Source organism: Ostrea edulis, chromosome 2, assembly GCF_947568905.1.
Source record: "Ostrea edulis chromosome 2, xbOstEdul1.1, whole genome shotgun sequence".
NCBI lineage: Eukaryota > Metazoa > Mollusca > Bivalvia > Ostreida > Ostreidae > Ostrea > Ostrea edulis.
In genome coordinates, this window is record NC_079165.1 from 53,718,089 (window position 1) to 53,739,593 (window position 21,505).

General features: G+C 35.6%; 1 protein-coding gene across 2 annotated transcripts in view; it reads left to right on the forward strand.

Annotated features, from left to right (window-relative positions):
- LOC125676863 (uncharacterized) overlaps positions 1-21,505 on the forward strand; it is a 51,921-nt gene that overhangs the window by 1,219 nt on the left and 29,197 nt on the right. For both annotated transcript variants that reach the window (XM_048914734.2, XM_048914735.2), the window contains exons 3-5: positions 1,259-1,337; positions 8,167-8,308; positions 10,004-10,081. In XM_048914734.2, coding sequence (XP_048770691.1) covers positions 1,259-1,337; positions 8,167-8,308; positions 10,004-10,081 — 299 coding nt within the window. The remainder of the gene's footprint in view (positions 1-1,258; positions 1,338-8,166; positions 8,309-10,003; positions 10,082-21,505) is intronic.

The following is a 21,505-nucleotide window of genomic DNA, read 5'->3' on the forward strand; positions in this document are numbered from 1 at the left end:
ATATTTAGAATGGATGGCTCTTCAGAACATAGTATGTAAATGAATTTTTGTTCATCATTGAGTTTGGTAAAAAATTTAACTGTTTTTTCTATAGCACCACAAAAAGATTTTCTTTCATCAGCAAACTTTTCACATTTAATCAAAAAATGGATCTCATCACCTAATAAACCGGAGTTGCATTTGTTACATATTCGTTCATTCCTAGTAATACCAGAATATCTACCAACTTCAATCATTAATTTATGAGCTGATATCCGTAACTTACAAATAGATCGCCTAATATCAAAATTTTTAATTTTATTAAGATAGTTCTCAAAACCAAAGTGCTCCTTAAGCTTAAAATAAGTGCACAGTTTCCCATCAATTAATTTATTTCGATTATTGTACCAGGTTTCAGTGTATTTATCACAGAGTAATTTCTTTACATATGAGCGTAGCAGGTCTGGTGTTCATAGAGTCAGTACTTCGTGTTGTGTTATTTTATTTATTTGAGTGGCAACTTTTGTGTAACCAAACTACAAATTATGAACTTTGAAATGAATAAGAATTTAAATGAAAATAAGATCGACAACACACAAATTCAGAACCAATGCATCAATGATAAATAGGAAATGCATGTAAAGCCTATTAAAAATGGATCATGTTTACAGAAATAATAAAGTGTGAAAGAAATTGATTTATAGATTTTTGCCTCAAGGTGTCTTTATATCTTTCAAGTAATATGCTTTAATGCCTCCGTCCGTAATAGGCTTTTAATGCCCCTGTAATATGCTTTTAATGCCTCTGTAATATGCTTTTAATGCCCTCGTAATATGCTTTTAATGCCCCTGTAATATATATATGCTTTTAATGGCCCCGTAATATGCTTTTAATGCCCTCGTAATATGCTTTTAATGCCCCTGTAATATGCTTTTAATGCCCCTGTAATATGCTTTTAAGGCCCCTGTAATATGCTTTTAATGCTCTCGTAATATGCTTTTAATGCCTCCGTAATCGGAGATTTGGGACATATAGTGTCTGCAAAAACTATATAACTTTTGAATGCTTAGTGATAGGGCTTTCATATTTCACATGTATATTCCTTGTGACAAGATCTTTCTTTTGGTACCAAAACTTTTTACATCTTGACCTTGGAGTTTGACAAGACCTTTCTGTTGGTACCAGAATGACTTTGCTGCCTTGTGGGGGCATCAGTGTTACACAAACACATCTTGTTTACTTTTACATTTGTATCATCAAGCAGTTATGAATATTTCAGGGAATACAGTGCCGACTTTGAGGACTATGATTACACTGACACGTTTCTCCCCACAGAAAGTCTTGAAAACTTGGAAAAGGTTTGTAATGAAAACTATTTGGTAGTTTTAGGCCCATGATATCATTTGATCAGAGTTTGATGTAGTTGAGAAGGGAATATAGCATTGCTAATGTGCATGTGTGTGTCCCCTGGAATCATGAAAGGAGAGGTGAAACAGCTATTAGAGTCGGCCCCCTTTTCCGTGGTCAATAAAAGTAATTCTACTGTACAAAAATTAAAATTTTATACATAGATGCCACAGACGATGGTTTCTGAATAGTTTTAATAGTTGCATTTGTTTGGGTTTTTTTGTCACAAGGAATGTCGCAATATCAATTTATTTTTAAACCCCATTCCGCAGTTACCCGACCATCCCTAGTTTTTAACCCCCTACCTTGAACTTTTTTTTGACTGTTTCCAAAATCAGTTTCCGTATTTTGCCAAATATAAGGCACACTTTTTCAAAATTTTCATTTATGAGAAGGGGTGCATAATATATACCACTATACATAGAGGTTTTTGACCCGTTTTCCTTCAGGTGAAGCTTGACTGTAAGTTCATTCATAGCCAATATATAGATACTGCTAAACTGTAAACACTTACTACAGGCATCTAACATTAGACAGATAAAGAGTGCTTACATAAACAATAGTGCAAATTTCTGGTTGTTTGAATATAGGCTACGTACTGAGCGATCACCCTCCTTATTTTTGAAAAAGTTGGATAGATTTAAAAACTTGAAAGGGCTTGAAAACAGTACTCTGGTTGAAATATCATTTCCTACTTTCATGTTCAAAAACATGATTTTAGTAAATGCACTGATTTTATTCCCTGTATTTATTTTTTCATTTGAAATATACATGTATGTATATAAGAATTGTCAAAACTAGGGTGATCCCTACCAGTTTTAATAGGTATATATCACACTATATATAAATGGTACATACAAAGAAGTGAAAGTAAAAGAAAATTGTGTTTCCATCTAAAATCTATCATTAAAAAAAATATATAAAAAAAGAGAATAAAATCCTTACCTACCTACCCTTTTTTTCAAGGGAGTGTAACCGGAACCACACATATTTATACCCCCCGCAAACGAAGTTTGGGGGGTATACTGGAATCACTTTGTCCGTCTGTCCGTCCGTCTGTCCGTTTGTCTGTAGACGCAATTTGTCCGAAGTTTATTTCTAATACCGCTGGACATATTTCATTCAAACTTTATGCACATCTTCTATATATTATGTAGTTGTGCATCTCCTATTTTCATTGAAATATTTTAACAGTTATAGAAGTTACGCACATTTTCTTTTCATTTTGGGGGTTGCGCACTTTGTCCAGAGTTTAATTTTAATACCGTTGAACAGATTTGATTCAAACTTTATTCTCATCTTATATATATAATGTAGTTGTGCATCTTCTATTTTCATTGAAATATTTTAACAGTTATGGAAGTTACGGACATTTTCTGGTTTGGTTGTACTTGTAGTAATAGACACAATTTGTCCAGAGTTTATTTCTAATACCGTTTTATGCTCATAAGTCAATCAGGAATTGAAGAAGTGGAAAGAAGTTCAACAATGAAGTTCTACCAATACTTGAGCTAATGTCATTTATTTACTGACAAAATCAATGACAAAGTAAAGTTGGCATAACATAATGATCTTTAACAAAGTGAATATAAACTAAAGACTAGAAGAGTTGACCAGGGATTTGCAATCATAGAGCCTAAAATGTGCCAAATAGTATTCATTGTTTATATTAAGCATATTTTTAATATTTCATGTACTGCTGTACTGTAGAATATACACTTCTGCATTCACATTGATTGCCCTGTAGATAATGTGAAAATATCCAATGTGCTTGCATTACATATTTCCCATCATCTTATATGCCCCGTGGGGGGTATTAGTCCCATTAGGACAGTTCTAGTTTATTTAGCCTCAGCCTCTACTAAAATTGTAAATTCATGATCCTCAGGATTCTGTCTCCAGGGTGGGGCTCAACTTGTCTTAGAGTGTTTATGTGTCAAACATTTAAATAATGCCTTCTTTAATGCTATTGATACCAAATTGAAATTTTAAAAATGGATTTTTAAAAGAAACAGGTATTCCTTTACCAAAATTGTAAACTTTAAAATCTCAGGGGTAGGGGTTTTTGTACCAGGGTCAGGTCAAAATGGTCATACTGGTAAATGTGTGTGTTAATAATTGAACAGATTGAACTTCTTTTTGATAACTACTGTAAATGTGGATATTTTTGCGTCGATTTATTTTTGGGAATTTGAGTAAAAAGCCTATATATTTATTTTTGTGTTTCTTATTTTTGCGAATTTATGCTGGAGCTAAAAATGAATCGACAAATAAATTCCATTGTACGAATTTATGTCATTAATTCAGTTCTGTCAACCCAACAGACATTTCTTTATATACTGATAAAGACCCCCGCTAGTCGTGGGTGCATTGCAAACTAAATTACAAAATTTAATTTAGTCAGTTCTGCGTCAAGATTTAGCTTCCTTTTTCGGGACGATTCAGTTTTATGATTTTTTCTTTAAGTGCCGCACAGTAGACTCCTTCAAGTTAAAAGCACTAAAATGTCGCAAAGCTTTCGGTGTCCTGTGTTCAAATGCATATTTAGCTAATTTGGCTCTCATTTCATCTGTTAAAATTTCCCTTTTTTAGGACTTGGCAAACTGTATAGAATCTTTAACTCCTCCTTCACCAGCTTTCTCGCTATTCTATTTGCATTTTCAGTTAAAGCACAGGCCGCTCCTTTCTATTAAAGTATTTTAAAATTGACGTCTTGTAGCTTAAAAATCTGAGTTAAAACTGACCATCGATAAACTACCTATAACCCGCCAGATTAGTTACGCACGAGTGATATTTTTTTTTACGGTAGAGTTATTTTTGAGAAAAATATTTTTGCGAATCCAACTGACTCACAAAAACATTAAAAATTAATCGACAGCAAAAATATATTATTCCAGTTCTTATCAAATTTGTTTTGAAGCATTTTGGGGACAAGGAGGACTTAAATACTGCACCCCTGTGGCCTTAAAGGTGGGGCAAAAATTTACCATTTTCAAAATTCTTTTTCTTTATAACTGCACATCTGTAAGAAAAACTAAATGCATTGTCAAGTAGAGCAGGAAAACCTCTACCAAAATTGTAAATTTCATGATCCCTGGGGTAGAGGTTTTGACGCCAGGGTGGGGCCAAACTTGGCATATAGTGTTTATGTGTAAAACATCAAAACTAAATAGATATTTAGAAGGAGCAGGTAGTCCTTCACCACATTTTTAAATTTCATGATCTCAGGGGTAGGAGTTTTGGTTCGAGGATGGAGCCAGAATTATCATAGTGGTTATTGTCTAGATCATTTGAAAGACTTCTTTAATTTTGCTGATAATGTATAAAAACTAAATGCGTATTTTTAAAGATATATCTACCAAAATTGTGAATTTCACAACCCCAGTTTTCTGTCTCTACTAGAGCATTTTCAAACCAGTCATATAGTGTTAATACATGTATAACATAGTAAAGTCTTTCATCAGTATTACGTACTTTTCTTGTGTTTCATATTGCTGCTGAATATTAGATGCAGAACTGGAAAATTATTGTAGATTTCATAGCCGTTTGAGCTAGTGATACTTTTAACTAATGCTCAGGTGACCGATAAGGCCTGTTGGTTGGATATTTACACAATTTACATACAAGTTACCATGACTTTATCAAGCATAGTTTTTGTTCTTTACTTCTAAAAATAAATAAACCACAATGTCCTAACTCTTATTTTAGGTGGGATGTACATGTATCAATTTACTGTTGTTCTTATGGTAAATTTATGAAAATAAGACAGTAAAAATATTTACATACAATATTTTATTATGTGACTTATAAAAATAAATCTACAAGCCCATTAGACTTCTTGATTTTTAATTTTCACTGACCTTACCTCAAAATTAACTGGCTCTGGACGCCGTTTCATCAAACATCGTAACTAGTTGCGTAAGCTTAGTTTGGCGTAACTTTCTGACTAGACTAAATATTTTATGTAAGTCCGTTTCATCAAATGGCGTAAGATTAGAATTTACGCAAGTTTTCTACTAACTAGTAGAAACACTACGTCAGGTCGAACCCTTACGTAAGTACCTATGCAAGCAAAAATCATGGCTGACTGTTAGCTGTTTGTAAATATATATTGAATTTACCGACGAGCTTTGCATCGTGATCAATTTTTTCAAGACAGGATGCTTTTAGACGTTTACATTGTAACATGCCAGGGAGGTCACTGCCTGTGAACCCCCACGGGCTCATACCCGTGATAGAAACGGATAGCCCTGAGATTCTGCCAATATGTACAATGCGCAGACTTAATCAGTTGTACTGCGCCTATATAGGATCTATTGACTGGTAGCGAACAAGTGCATTGGCAGGGAATTCCACACACCAGCGCACTTCCTCGAAGGGCAAGCAGGGATGTCCGCACACCTATCACTATATAAATACCTGTTCTAATCAGAGACACTGGCAGGGATTTCCGCACACCAGAGCTTTACCACAAGACAGGCAGGGATGTCCTCACACCAGATCTTGCACAGCAACAAGCAGGGATGTCCACTTGTAGCTAAGAGATGCCAAATCCCAAGCAGGGTTTGACCACACTCTCTGGCAGTAATAAGCAGGGTTTGACTGCACACTTACTACTAATACTTCAATATAAGTAGGGAAGTCCGCACACTTATACGTACCTTACAGGGTTTGTCGAGTTTTACCTCTAGAACCGTTTTTTTTTTAACACATTGTGTAGAAGAATCCTATATATCCGCAATACCATAATGATCCATAGTGTATAATTACTTATAAATTAAAACAAAATACTAATCATACCCAAACTGGCTAATCTTTATAGAATCCACTATAGAAACACACATTGATTATAATTGTATGTACTTTAATTTAAAACTAACCATCATGAAATATTTATTTGAGTATGTCTAATAAGCAATTAAAATGACAAGGGCGATAACTCTCGCAATAAAGATAACATAAATACATCTTTCCGCTTCAACATCGATAAATATGTAAGGCTATAAGGGTTACTTCCCTTTGAAAACTAGTAAATTTATGGCTTGCCTTTACAGTATGATTATTTTTCACAAGTGTCTATCTGTACATGAATGATGAATGTACAGTGTTATTCCCAAATCCCTTTGTAAAGTAGTCCACCATAAAGGGATCATTCACTTTGTTGTATTATATGTAGGCTATTTATAAATCTCTTCAAAACTTCCGCTCTGACTAACTTGGAACAAATGATTAGTGAGCCCGATTCAATTCAATCTCTGTCGTATGGTGGGTGGATTTACGGGAGTGTAATGTATATTTCATGAACAGTTATTTTAAGATCTACTAGTTTCCATTGTATATCTTCAATCTTGAAAAAATATCCCGTCTTAAGAGATACATCATATAACTATATTATGATAATAAAGTTCTTCCAAATAAAAAAAAGGTCTTCGTAACAGTTTGATACTTGACGAATTTCGGTGATAAGTGATGTGCAGGATAATCCGTGCAGATATAGATTTTATGTTATCAAATAAAGAAAAACATCTACATGTACATGTATATCAGGCACGAATCGGAGTGAATGGGGGGGGGGGGGGGGGGTCACCCTGCGTTGCTACTCCACTTTTTTTAACCATACGAATTTTTAAAATTTTGTACTGTAAATGAATGAGAGGAATTTATGAATAAAAACTATTTAGTGAGGTATGATCATGAGCATTAATAGAAGAAGACTAACACCCACCCACCCCCACCCCACCCACCCACACATACACACATGATGTTTGTAGGAAAATGTTTTGAGGCACTCATAATAGAAGACTCTAGCACCCTCATGATTGAAGAAAATGAAACCTGAGAGAAAAAAAATTGTGGAAATCACTGCAAAATGTTCCAACACCACCCACTCCACCCCACCTTCGAATTAGGATTTTGCAGATAGGACAAAAGATTATTTGAAAAGCCAACATCTAATTTATGTCCCAGCTGCAACCCCCCGTCACTTTGCAAAACGATGGTACGTGCCTATATATAATCCCAAACTGTAAAATATGCACACATATTCAATTTGTTCAAACACATTTAGGCCTATGAGTCTACATTAATTATCCAATTAAAGTATAAATATATAGTTAATATCTATATACAATGTAAATGTATCGTGTCGACCTACATGCACTCAAAATATAATAACCTTTGAAATCATAAAACAACTACTTTTTGTAGAAGAAGAGATGTAAAATATATACATAGGCCTATATAGATAAAAACAAATTTTGTTTTATGGAGTGATATGTTTGATTTAGTATGCAGTGCCCAAATAGTATGGTATAGGAAAATGTTACTGCCTCTGCCAACACGGCCATCTCTGTCTTCTCCCAATTTCGCTTGTGCATTTTCTTTGCATTCTTTTCATTCATTATTTAGGTCCAGACGACAAGTGAAAAAAATGAAAGTATGATGTACGCATGCTCAGGACGCGATAACTAAGCATGTAAGCTTAGTTGAAAACTTAGTCGAGTAGTAACGTACGCATGTATTTACATTGTTTCGTGAAACACGGTTTGCGCTAAACTAAGATTATACGTAATTAGATTTATGTAGTCGGCGTAAGACTTAGTTAGTTGAAAATTTACACTTATTGATGAAACGGCGTCCTGGTCTTCAAACCAATGAGATTTTGTGAAGGCTGCTGATTGTATGACAACCATGTCATACGTTCTTCATGTTTTCAGAAATGAAATGCATGTAGATTTAAAATTTTGTTTTTAACATATGGTAGTTTAACCATCTTTATAGATAAGAAAGGCAGATGAATTGAAGAAAATCGGCCAGGAAGCAGAAGAGAATTTTGTATCAGCTATGATCACACATATCAAACAACAGCCAATGAGGGACACTGACATTTCTGCACTAATCGATAAAGAGCTTGAAGGAACAGGTTACAATTATTTTTCACTCACTGTATAACACAGGTTTTGTTGGACAACATCATAAAGATGAATAGAAAATAATGAGTTGAGGAAATAGTACCAAAGTTTACCATTACCAAGTAGCTGTAAAGTAATTTATATTGCTTTACTTTCATGTAAATTAGAGGTATTTGATTGGTTTAGAATGTACTGTTACCCCACTGCATGCATAAATCACACCCTCTGTGTAACAGTACATAGCTGCAATGGTTGACAATATATGACAACAGGTAATTGTTAACTGCGCAGAATGTTTGCGCGTACAGTTCAAACATTCAGTATAACAAAAATTATTACATGTTTTGTAGGGTAACATGAAATTGTCATCCTGTGAAAAACCATTGTTAACCGAGGCAAATTTGTAAGATATCTTCTAATTTTTGAAGATATCACATAAACTTTATAAGATATCTTGTTTGATATTCAGGATATCTTATAAAGTTTATGAGATATTTTATATATATGTTAATAATATATGTCTCCTACTACATGTATTGTACTTCATACATAGCAATAATGTTACATTTTTTCAGTACATTATTTATGAGAAGACAAATAGAGTAAAAGAAAGGGGGAGGAAAGAAGTAGGATAAACGAAGGGGGGGGGGGGGGAAGAAATAGGGTAAAAGGAAGGGGGAATAAAGTAATAGGATAAAAGAAAGGGGGAGGAAAAAGAAATAGGATAAAAGGAAGGGGGAATAAAGAAATAGGGTAAAAGAAAGGGGGAGAAATAGGGTAAAAGAAAGTGGGAGGAAAGAAATAGGATAAAAGAAAGTGGGAGGAAAGAAATAGGATAAAAGGAGGGGGGGGGGGGAGAAATAGGATAAAAAGAAGGGGGAGGAAAGAAATAGGATAAAAGGAAGGGGGAGGAAAGAAATAGGATAAAAGGAGGGGGGGGGGGAGAAATAGGATAAAAGAAAGGGGGAGGAAAGAAATAGGGTAAAAGAAAGTGGGAGGAAAGAAATAGGATAAAAGAAGGGGGGGGGGAAGAAATAGGATAAAAGGAAGGGGGAGGAAAGAAATAGGATAAAAGGAAGGGGGAGGAAAGAAATAGGGTAAAAGGAAGGGGGAGGAAAGGAAGGGGGAGGAAAGAAATAGGATAAAAGGAAGGGGGAGGAAAGAAATAGGGTAAAAGGAAGGGAGAGGAAAGGAAGGGGGAGGAAAGAAATGGGATAAAAGGAAGGGGGAGGAAAGAAATAGGGTAAGGGGAAGGGGGAGAAAAGAAATAGGGTAAAAGAAAGGGGGAGGAAAGAAATAGGATAAAAGAAAGGGGGATGAAAGAAATAGGGTAAAAGAAAGGGGGAGTAAAGAAATAGGGTAAATGATTAGGGTAAAAGAAAGGGGGGAGAAATAGGGTAAAAGGAAGGGGGGGGGAGAAATAGGGTAAACGAAAGGGGGAGGAAAGCATTAGGGTAAAAGAAAGGGGGAGGAAAGAAATAGGGGAAGGGGAGAAAAGAAATAGGGTAAAAGGAAAGGAGAAAAGGGGAGGAAAGAAGAGAAAGGTAGGAGTAGGGGAAAGTAATTGGGAGGGAGAGGAAAAAGAGGGAGGGGTAAGAGAGAGAGAGAGAGCAAAGGCAGGAGGAGGGTGGGAGATAGGAGAGGTATGTAAGACCCACCTGTCCTCCACCCCATGTATAAGAATAAAAAGATGTATTTCTGAACAGATCATGAAGACCTTGACAAACACTCCAAAAGGTTCATCAACAAAAAGATACAACAACTGAAACAAAGAATCAAAAGAGGTACATTTCCTAATGATAATATATCTAAAATCAATCAATGTAAACTTGATCATGTAGAAAAAAAATTTGGAATAGAAATAGCACAAGTTATAGAGGTATTAAAGTTCCACTTGGCAAATGGAATTTTAAAACTTTACATGGTACATGTTTTCAAACTTATTACGGTGATGGCTTAACGTTAAGTGCAGGAAACCACAGTGCCACATAATTTTTAACAAAAGGCCCATGGGCCTCATTGCTCACCTTAGTCACCATGGGCCTGCTGTTGTTCAGCTGTAGTGATTTTTAAAAGATTTTTTTTTTCATTCTTCATTTCCATGAAAAAATTTGACCCCATATTGTGGCCTCAAATCTGCCCCAAAGGGTCATGACATAACCAAACTTGAATTCATACAACATAGGTATGCCTCAATACCTATTCGGTTGATATGACCAGAACAGCATGTTCTGGAGAAGGTCAAGGTCACAGATCATGAAAACTCTACCTTAGATAGTTCAGGGGATATTGAATTGGTTAAGTTTTCTTGAAAATAATTCAAACCCATGGCATTAAAAACTTTGGTGCCATGAAAAGGTCTTGTTACTCAGAATGCACATATGAATTTAGAATATGCAGACATGTGATATCTCATGCTTTGTGTGTGTGATTCACGCTTTTCAGTTCCATCTTATGCTCTCATGCACAGGTAAAAAATTCTTTTGCTTTCCCGAATTTTCATAAAAATAGTAATAATAGAAAAATACTGTCACTGTGTGACTTTAGTAAAATTCATGTCTTGGATGAACTGAACCACTAGCAAGAAGCCATAAATATGTGCCTGTCATTCACAGGTAATTTTTTTATTCAAGAAATAAGGTATCATTTTAAAATATTTATCAGGATATAAATACGGGTTGGTCACGTGATCAAATTCCATAAAGCCCGAAGGGCTTATTTACAATTTTGATCGATAACCATTGCTGAATTGTGTTATAAACACGTTTCTATACATTTCACATTGCTGACCTACAAAATGTTCAAAATGACGAAAACACAAAACAAAGTTCCATGAAATGAAGAACTGTTTTAATTATCAAGATGCTAAAAAGCAAGTCTATCAACATATGCATTAACTCAGGAGTATATATTTGAAAACATTTCTTTATTTCTAATTTTGGAGAGAAAAAACCCTGATGATTTAAACCGAGGGGGGTGCGCAAGGTTACACTTATAGTTGTGCTAAGCTTTCACTTTCGAAAGAAGAAGATGCAGTTGTTGGAGACTGACTTTGAAAGATAGGCTTATTCTGTGGACATTACGGAGTTAACAGAAGACTGAGGTGGAAGAACATGAAGAAAAGGGCGGCAGTCGTCAGTTGTAGGCAAATCATTTATAAACAGGACAGAGGACGCAGCTCAGATGAATCATCTGGAAAGAACTGAACATTGCAGAGAATGTGGAAGTGCACAAAGGTAAGGGGCGGTTTGATTTGGATTTGTAATTGTTGATAAACATGAGCTCACTGAATGCTTCTGTTGACTCGATTTTCTGTAATAGGTTTTCAACGACGCCTTGCTTTGATGCCCCGACACAAACTTGGAAACTGACATCACCTCATAGCTGCTGTGGCATGGAGGCAGTATGGTGTGTAGGTCTTAATGCACTCTGATGACTTATCGGCCATAAATCCTGTGAATGACCTTTTTGCTAAAGCCTAATGTCAGTGTCTAGCAGTAGGTACAATTCTGCATCACCGATGACCAGGTTGAAGTTGTAGAAGACAAAATTTTAGTCATACATTAGTAAGACATTGTTTTACAGAAATGCTTTTAACTGCTTGGAATACAAATAAAATCATGAATACATTTTGTGATGTTGATTTCATTCATTGGTAGACTTCTGTAGTATACAAGAGCGATTGTTAGATGGTTATTTGCCTTAGTAAAAGTAGTACCTGTTACCTACTTTGAACAAATGATCATACACACAGCCGTGACCTCTGTTGACCCCTTAGGGGATTTATACAGTAATAAATACATATTGCTTGTATGAGAAAACAGTTGAAAATGTAAATATATAGGGATACCATAGCCAATATCGTCAATTACCCTAATTACCAGACTATTATATAAATGATTCACAGTATATTTATGCCCCCTTCAAAGAAAAGGGGCATATTGCTTTGCCCCTGTCGGTCGGTATATCAGTTGGTAGACCACATGTTGTCTGCTCAATATCTTGAGAACCATTCACTTGATTGTAATGATATATCATATGTGGGTTGGTTATGAGTAGAAGAGGACCTCTATCGATTTTCAGGTCAAAAAGTCAAGGGTCAATCCACTCTCGACATAGGAAGACACTGTCCACTCAATATCTTGAGAATCCTTCGCTTGACAGACATCAAACTTGGTACACTGGTACATCATAAGGAGTAGATGACCCCTATTGATTTTGAGGTCACATGGTCAAAGGTCAAGGTTCACTGGACATAGGAATATACTGTCTGCTCAATATCTTGAGAACCCTTTGCTTGACTGACATCAAACATGGTAAGGAGTAGATGAACCTATTGATTTTGAGGTCACATGGTCAAAGGTAAAGGGTCAAACTGGACATAGGAATATACTGTCTGCTCAATATCTTGAGAACACTTTGCTTGACAGACATCAAACATGGTACATGGTAAGGAGTAGATGAACCTATTGATTTTGAGGTAACATGGTCAAGGGTCAAACTGGACACAGGAAAATACTTTCTCCTCAATATCCTGAGAACCCTTTGCTTGGCAGACATTAAACTTGGTACATTGGTATATCTTCAGGAGTAGATTATCTCTCTTGATTTGAGGTCACATGGTCAAAGATTAAGGGTCAAACTGGACATAAGAATATACTGTCCACTCAATATCTTGTGAACCCTTTGCTTGACAGACATCAAAGTTTACACACTGGTACATCATAAGGAGTAGATGAACTTTATAAAATTCAGTTTCATATGGTCAAAGGTTAAGGGTTAAACTGGACATAGTAATATATTATCTCCTATATTTATGCCCCCTTCAAAGAAGAGGGGCATATTGCTTTGCACCTGTCGGTCGATATGTCGGTTGGTCGGTCAGTAGACCACATGTTGTCCACTCAATATCTTGGGAACCATTCAATTGATGGTAATGATATTTCATATGGAGTTTGGATATGACTAGAAGAGAACCCCTATTGTTTTTCAGGTCAAAAGTCTAGGGTCAATCTATTCTGGACATAGGAAGACATTGACCGCTCAATATCTTGAGAACCCTTTGCTTGACAGACATCAAACTTGGTACATCCTAAGGAGTAGATTACCCCTATTGATTTTGAGGTCAAAGGTCAAGGGTGAAACTGGGCATAGGAATATACTGACCAATCAATGTAAAGAGAACCCTTTGCCTGACAGATATCAAACTTGGTACACATGGTACATCTTCAGGAGAAGATGACCCCTATTGATTTTGAGGTAACATTGTCAAAGGTCAAGGGTCAAACTGGACACAGGAATATACTGTCCATTCAATATCTTGAGAACCCTTTGCATGACAGGTATCAAACTTGGTACTCTGGTACATCTTTAAACTGGACATAGTAATATACTGTCTCCTATATTTTAAGGATCATTTGCTTGATTGACACCAAACTTGGTACACTGGTACAGCATAAGGAGTGAATGACCCCTATTGATTTTTAGAAGATATTGTCTGCTCAATGTTTTACAAACATTTCTTTTTTAGCTCACCTGAGCTAAAAGCTCAAGTGAGCTTTTCTGATCACCACTATTCCAGCGTCCGTCCGTCTGTCTGTCTGTCCGTCTGTAAACTTTTAACATTTTTGACTTCTTCTCAAAAACCACTGGGCCAATTTCAACCAAAGTTGGCACAAAGCATCCTTAGGTAAAGGGAATACTAAATTGTTAAAATAAAGGGCCAGGCCACTTTCCAAGGGGAGATAATCAAGAAAAGGTAAAAATAGAATAGGGTCATTAAAAAATCTTCTTCTCAAGAACCTCTGGGCCAGAAAAAATGAAATTTACAGATAAGCTTTATTAGGTAGTGCAGATTCTAAATTGTTAAAATCCTGGCCCCCGGGGGTCGGATGGGACCACAATAGGGGATCAAAGTTTTACATACAAATATATAGGAAAAATCTTTAAAAATCTTTTTCTCAAGAACCACTGAGCCAGAAAAGCTGAGATTTATATGAAAGCTTCCTGATATAGTGCAGATTCCAAATTGTTAAAATCCTGGCCCCCGGGGGTCGGATGGGGCCACAATAGGGGATCAAAGTTTTACATACAAATATATAGGGAAAATCTTTAAAAATCTTCTTCTTAAGAACCAATGAGCCAGAAAAGCTGATATTTACATGAAAACTTTCTGATATAGTGCAGATTCAAGTTTGTTCAAATCATGACCCCTGGGGGTAGGATGAGGCCACAAGGGGGAGTCAAAGTTTTACATACAAATATATAGGGAAAATCTTAAAAAATCTTCTTCTCAAGAACCATTGGGCCAAAGAAGTTCACATTTACATAAAAGCTTTCTGACATAGTGTAGATTCAAGTTTGTTCAAATCATGACCCCTGGGGGTAGGATGAGGCCACAAAGGGGGATCAAAGTTTTACATACAAATATATAGGGAAAATCTTTAAAAATCTTCTTCTCAAGAACCATTGGGCCAAAGAAGTTCACATTTACATAAAAGCTTTCTGACATAGTGTAGATTCAAGTTTGCAAAAACCATGGCCTCCAGGGGTAGGTTGGGGCCATAATAGGGACTACGGTTTTACATGCAAATATATATGGAAATTCTTCTGATATGGACCAAGGTGACTCAGGTGAGTGATGTGGCACATGGGCCTCTTGTTTTATTAGAAATCATGCAGTGGCGGATTTAGAGGGGGCAGGAGGCCCGTAAGATTCTGTATTCTTATCACTGCATAATATAGTACAAATAAGTTTAAATTAACCATGAAATGTGTGAAGTAAAGCAATAAAGATTGACATGACTATGACAATGCATGAGTCGTAAACACACAATGACATGCTTTACATATATCATATAGCTTCTTACTCTTCTGCACAGCACGTCTACATTGCTCAGGCTTTGGTGTTGAGGGTATAGAGTTCTATAGGTGGTTGATATAGCCCCAGATGTCAGTGTCAACTTCTTCTTGAACCCACTTCACTATTGGAGGTAATATTGAAATGACTGTCGCACACAATAGTCAGATGGATATATATCGTTTTCAGTCGTAACAAACTTGTCCCACTCTTTTCTCAGAGATATGTTCGAAGGAAACTTGTATAGAGACACATTCTTGTTAATGTAGCTGCATCCACCGACAACATATCATTGCACCATTTTTGATGAGTTCTGGGTGTTACATCACATGAAAATCTCAGAGGAACAAGCCAAAGATTTCTACACTTACAATTTCTCACTTTTTACCACAAAAACCAAACAAAAGGTTTATTTTTTTTATGTTTTCTATTTACATAATTGACCAAATAATACTAAGCATTAACATTCGGAAATGAAATACCTATTGAAAAAATATGTAAAAAGTGCCGGGACCCTCTTTTTAACTACAACTCTGTTGATTGCCTACCTTGATTCCAAATTGCCGCTACTAAGGAATCAACTACCAGGTATATCTCTCGCTAGACATGATTCTTTTACACTTCATTAGGAGAAAGTGGGATTTTTCAATTAAATTAGAGGTTTTTGAAAAATGCCCCCCCCCCCCCCCCCCCCTCAACTGTTCACAGGTCATTGGTGGATTAATAAATGTGAACATATTATCGATATAATCGTAATTATTCCAGCTGTACTGTCAGTACTTTGATTTTTATATAATTGTTTACAAAATTTCTCCATATGTAGAAGAAATTATTTTGAATCTGACAGATGGAGGTTGTCATTATATTCTATTCTCATACGAATATTCTGGAAAATTTTTGATTTTTAGCATGCACTCCTAAAACATTTTAGCTCACCTGAGCTGAAAGCTAAAGTGAGCTTTTCTGATCACCTGATGTCCGCTGTCTGTAACCTTTCCATGTTTTCAACTTCTCCAGAACCACTGGGCCAGTTTTGACCAAACTTACTTGGATCAAAATAATCTTTGGTAAAGGGGATTCAAGTTTGTACAAATGAAGGGCCTTGCCCTTCTACAAGTAGCGATAATAGCGAGATAGTGAAAATGCACTGATGACTTTTAAAAATCTTCTCCAAAACCACTGGGCCAATTTCAACCAAACTAAGATGAAATTTGTTTAAATGAAAGATGATGATTATTGCATAATGAAAGGATGAGGTGAAACAGCAATTAGAGTTGGCCCCCTTTTCCATGGTCAATGAATGCAATACTACGGTACAAAAGTTCAAATTTTATACATAGAGGCCACAGACGATGATTTCTGAATAGTTTTAATAGTTCCCTTTGTTTTTTGTTACGAGGAATATTAAAATATCAATTGATTTTTAAACCCCATAACAAGCAGTTTTCGTCATAGTACACCTTCATGAATAATGATAAACAAAGTGGGCAGGTCTTAAGACAAAAGACAACATTCACCTTAGGAATATGAATAGATCTTGTGCTTTCCCCGTTTACAAATCACGTAACATTAATATTTAATTGTGTTAGAATCTTGATATTTTTTTATTAAATGGAAGCTATGCATGATTTTCACTGAATACATATATATATATGCTGCATATGTGATCGGTATTTTTGATGCATGTTATATATTCGTGGTGATGAAAAGTGATGATATTGCTAATTAATACATGAACCTAAACACGTTATCAAAAGCATATTCGGTCATAGATACCGCTGCTGAAAAAAATTAAATCAGAAATCGATACAAATCTTATTGTCATTCAAATAGTTATTTTTAACTAAATACGGAAATTATATTAGAACTGTTAACCGTCAACATACGTTTCGTTCAAACTCTATATTATATTAAATGTGATGTCCTAAATATATGTCACAAATGCTCACAAAAAAAATAAATAATAAATAAAGACACCACCTCTCCTTTTCTCAGGCTGTTGATCGAATTTGCCTTGAAGCAAAATATGTTATAAATATCTGGGCTTGTATATATAATTATTTATAAAAATACCTTGATTATCTATTTTTATATTTAAAAAGCATGTGCTGTGAAAATACATGTATATGTAGTATACATGTAAGTCTTTATGTTTCGGTTAATTATATTACAGGTAGAATAATAAACCAAAAGATCTACCTGTATTGTGTCAAATTCTAATAAAGAAAGTAAAATCATACTACTGCATTCCACTTAGCATATATGTAAACAAGGAAAATATTTAATTATTTGTTTAGAAAATTAGATTCAGAAACGTCAACGTATTTCTGATAACGATATCTACACGTGCATATAACTAAATACAATTTATCAAATTTAGTGTATTGGTATATAAATTACATATACACATATACCGTATGTATCGAATACACTCTGTTTAAAGTACACGACGTTGAAGGCATGTTTTTGTTCCTAAAGCAGCGGACAATATATCCGAATCACGTGGTATCGTCTTTTGTATAGAGCGAGCTACTTCGGGTAGGTCATCAAGTTTAAACAGGTTTCCATAATGGAGAGGCTACTAGTGAAAAATTTTCTAATCTTTTTTTTTAAGTATCGATGATATCGCCATATGAAATTTAATAGTTAATGATAATACATGTATATGTACAACCATAACTTTATAAACAATCAACCAGAAGAGTACAGTTTAAAAAAAATTATTGGGTCTTTACAAACCCAAACATCACTACATATAAACAGTGCTGCCATATAATGTTGTACATATACACATACTACAACTACGATAACTAATAATTTGGGGGCTTGGGGGCTACTCATTCCTTTCTTAACAATCTATTATTAATAACAATGTACATGATCAGGTAAATGCACATTCTTTTTGCTGCTTATTCTACAACATTGTTTAAGAAAATATAAAACTGGACTTGAACATTCAACAGTTGATCACTGCCATCAACAAAATGATGAAAGCATACATCAAAATGTATTATGTCATAAATACAATTTTCTTTCACATTTTTACATTTTCTTGGTGTATTCCTCAAAAGCCTGTTTCTTCAAGTTTATGTCCGTTTCCCGTTGCCTGACCGACCTGGACTCAAAACCCCCGACTGCTTTTAAATTCCGGAACAAAAATTGTTTCTGGTCCAATCTGGATCTTACTATGCCCGAAATGGCTGCTTCCATTGGAGCAACAAGCACGAGTGTGCTACAGTTAACATTTAAGAAATGTCGGCACAACAAGGAAAAGTCCATTTTGCAGATTTCATGTCTAGTACACGTCCTATAAATTCAATGTAACACTGAATCAATCAATTTCGGGCTTCTGGCAATGTCCAAGCATTTTCTTTTTATGAGGGGTGTGGCATTATCACATTTGAACTGCTTTTGTAAGTGTTCTGTAAAATAAAAAGGTTTCGTTTAAGTTTAATGAATTAGAGATAACGAAATCTTCGAGCTGTAGTGAACTGCAGTAATTACTCCACACACACAGATATATATATATATATATATATATATATATATACTAGTTATCAAGACAACTGACAGTGCCTCTAGGGGTCATATATATATATATATATTATTGTTATTTATTATTTTATTCATTTATAAAGCACAAAATGACATATAGTTTCTATGTGCTGTGCAATGCTTGCGCTAATAATCATTGATAATATACTAATAAAAGACCTGCAAGAGCTATAAAGGAAATGATAAAACAATAGAAAGAATTTAAATAAAACATGGTAGTAAAATGACAGTGGTTGACTTTGACTTGACAAGATACAATATAGTAAATCCATGAACAGATCAGATATTTCATGTGTATTATTGTTATATTAATAGCTTAATAAATTCTAAAGGGGAAAAGCTTATCAATTGACTTGAGGGCAAAATTTGTAAAATACTATAGAACTTATCAGTGAAGAAACTTTTTGAAAATGCAGCCTGTCCGAAGACAACAACTGTATCTCAAATTGTGTCAATATCCCATATTTAATATTGAATATGATTTAGGATTCATAGTCTACTATACCTTGAATTAGCAGTATAGTATTCTATTTGCTGTCGAGTGTGCTGCCAGATATGTCGGAGTAAAATAATGCAGCAACAAGTCCAAGTCCGGCGCCGCTAGCTGGTAATCTTGCTCGCATCTATTAACAGGTTGTAGGATTCATCAAGCTTAATCTACAAAAATAAAAAATAAAATAAAAGAAGAATCATAAGACGAGTATTTTTCCCCACATTTATGTAACATGTAGAAATAAAATTGTAGTCAGGACAGTCTAGAAATATGTATTTTCAAAAATATATTATGTATATTACACATTGTGATGTTTCATAAATCTAAATTGTCAACGTTATTTACCGTGGTCGTTCCAGAAATCAGGTGGGACATTTCCACTGTCATATTTAGTTAAATCATACCGGGCCGCGTGTTGTGTTTTGCCAAAATTGGGTTACATTCCTGTCGCTTCGATCGCGAAGAGCTTAGTGTTTGTTATTTATATTGTACACCCTTACAGATAAAACTGCCGACTCCTAAGATCTAATTAAGAAACACACCTTTAATCTTGATATTTTCGTCTAACGACATCCATGTAAATCATCGCAGTGAATTGAAATCTGCGCTATGTTTTACTTCCCTCTCGAGAATACTTCACTCATATGGAGACGTCACCATTGCCGGTGAAGGGCTGCAAAATTTAGGCCCCCGCACTATAATTTATTGTATAGTCTATATAGAAAGGATCAAATTCGTGACAGGCCCATGTGATTGTACTTGAAATTTATACGAAAGAAATGCTTACCTTTGTTCACACACATTGTAGTCGACATCACGTCTCTGAATCCAACCGATTCACTTCTTAGAATGGACCACTTCTATTTTCCTGTCATCGGTATAATATATCGCTGCAAACATGTTGATCAAATATATTCACTCGTCCAACACTCCGCGTTGAAAGAAATTCAAATGCCTTAAATGACGTCATGTAGAGTCTGCGCGATCAGCATCCTGAAGAAGCGAGAGGATCAAGGGTGGATCCAGGAATCGTGTCGAAAGAAACAGCTGATTTACCGATATCTATTTAATCTACTGTTTTTTCAGAGGGGGGACCTACCAGATTTTAATATTCTCGATATCGACTTCTTTGAAAATCATATAGCCTGTGTTTGAGAGAGAGAGAGAGAGTCATTTAATACATGGGGCCAATACTCATAACCTAGCTCTACCTAATCTTCCCACTCACTACTACAAAAATAAAAAAGAGTGGCCGGGGGAGGGGGGAGCCACCCATTATAAAGTACGTTGCATTTGGGGGGGGGGGGGGGGTTGTTACTACGTTGAGACGCAGCATCATTTTGAATGAAGGATGAAGGGGGGGGGGGGGGGGTTGCCGTGTTTTTGAGAATTATTAACTAGGAATTTTTTTTTTTAAATTTACGGGGGGGGGGGGGGGGGGGGTAGTTATTTTGGTGTCAATATTCATTCATAACTTCAAAAACTTTTACTTACATAAGGTATATGTTCCGAGTGACCTTGACCTTTCCAAAATGACCTTGGTCCAAAAGTCCCTGTCTCAGGGAAAATTTATAATCAATTATATTAATATCAATTTCTGATGAAAGGTTTAGAGGATGGAAACTTTTATATAACTTTTAGATTGACTAGACTAAGATATGCTTCACCATTGAAAACAGAAAAACTGTTATAGAAATTAACTGGTGTAACAATGTATATTTATAGCATTGATTATCAAGTTTTAAGAAAAACTTGTGTTTCACTGGTAAATTTAAGGTATTGAAAGTACATTTATCCAAAAACAGGTATTTCAATGGTCATGAAATAACTGTTCTAATGAGCCCCAAAAGCAAATCACTGATAAAATACTGGTATTTCAATGATAACTGCTATTTCAATTGATTTTCAATTTTATTTCAATGGAAAATTTCCAGTTATTTTGGCTAAGGGATCTGGCTTGATTCTAACATCAAAACTGTCCGAAGTAAAAGAGTAAACAACCCTGCCTAGGGTCAATATACGCAGACTGCACTCTGGGCTGATCCCAGGAGTGTATGCCTGGGGCTGATCCCAGCAGGCATCTATGGTGAACCATGCCCGGGGCTGATCCCAGCAGACATCACAGAACAAGTGAACCATGCCCGGGGCTGATCCCAGCAGGCATCACAGAAAAGTGAACCATGCCTGGGGCTGATCCCAGCAGGCATCAAAGAAAGTGAACCATGCCTGGGGCTGATCCCAGCAGGCAACGAAAGGGAACAAGTACTCTGAGCTGAACCCAGGAGCGATAACCTATTCCTG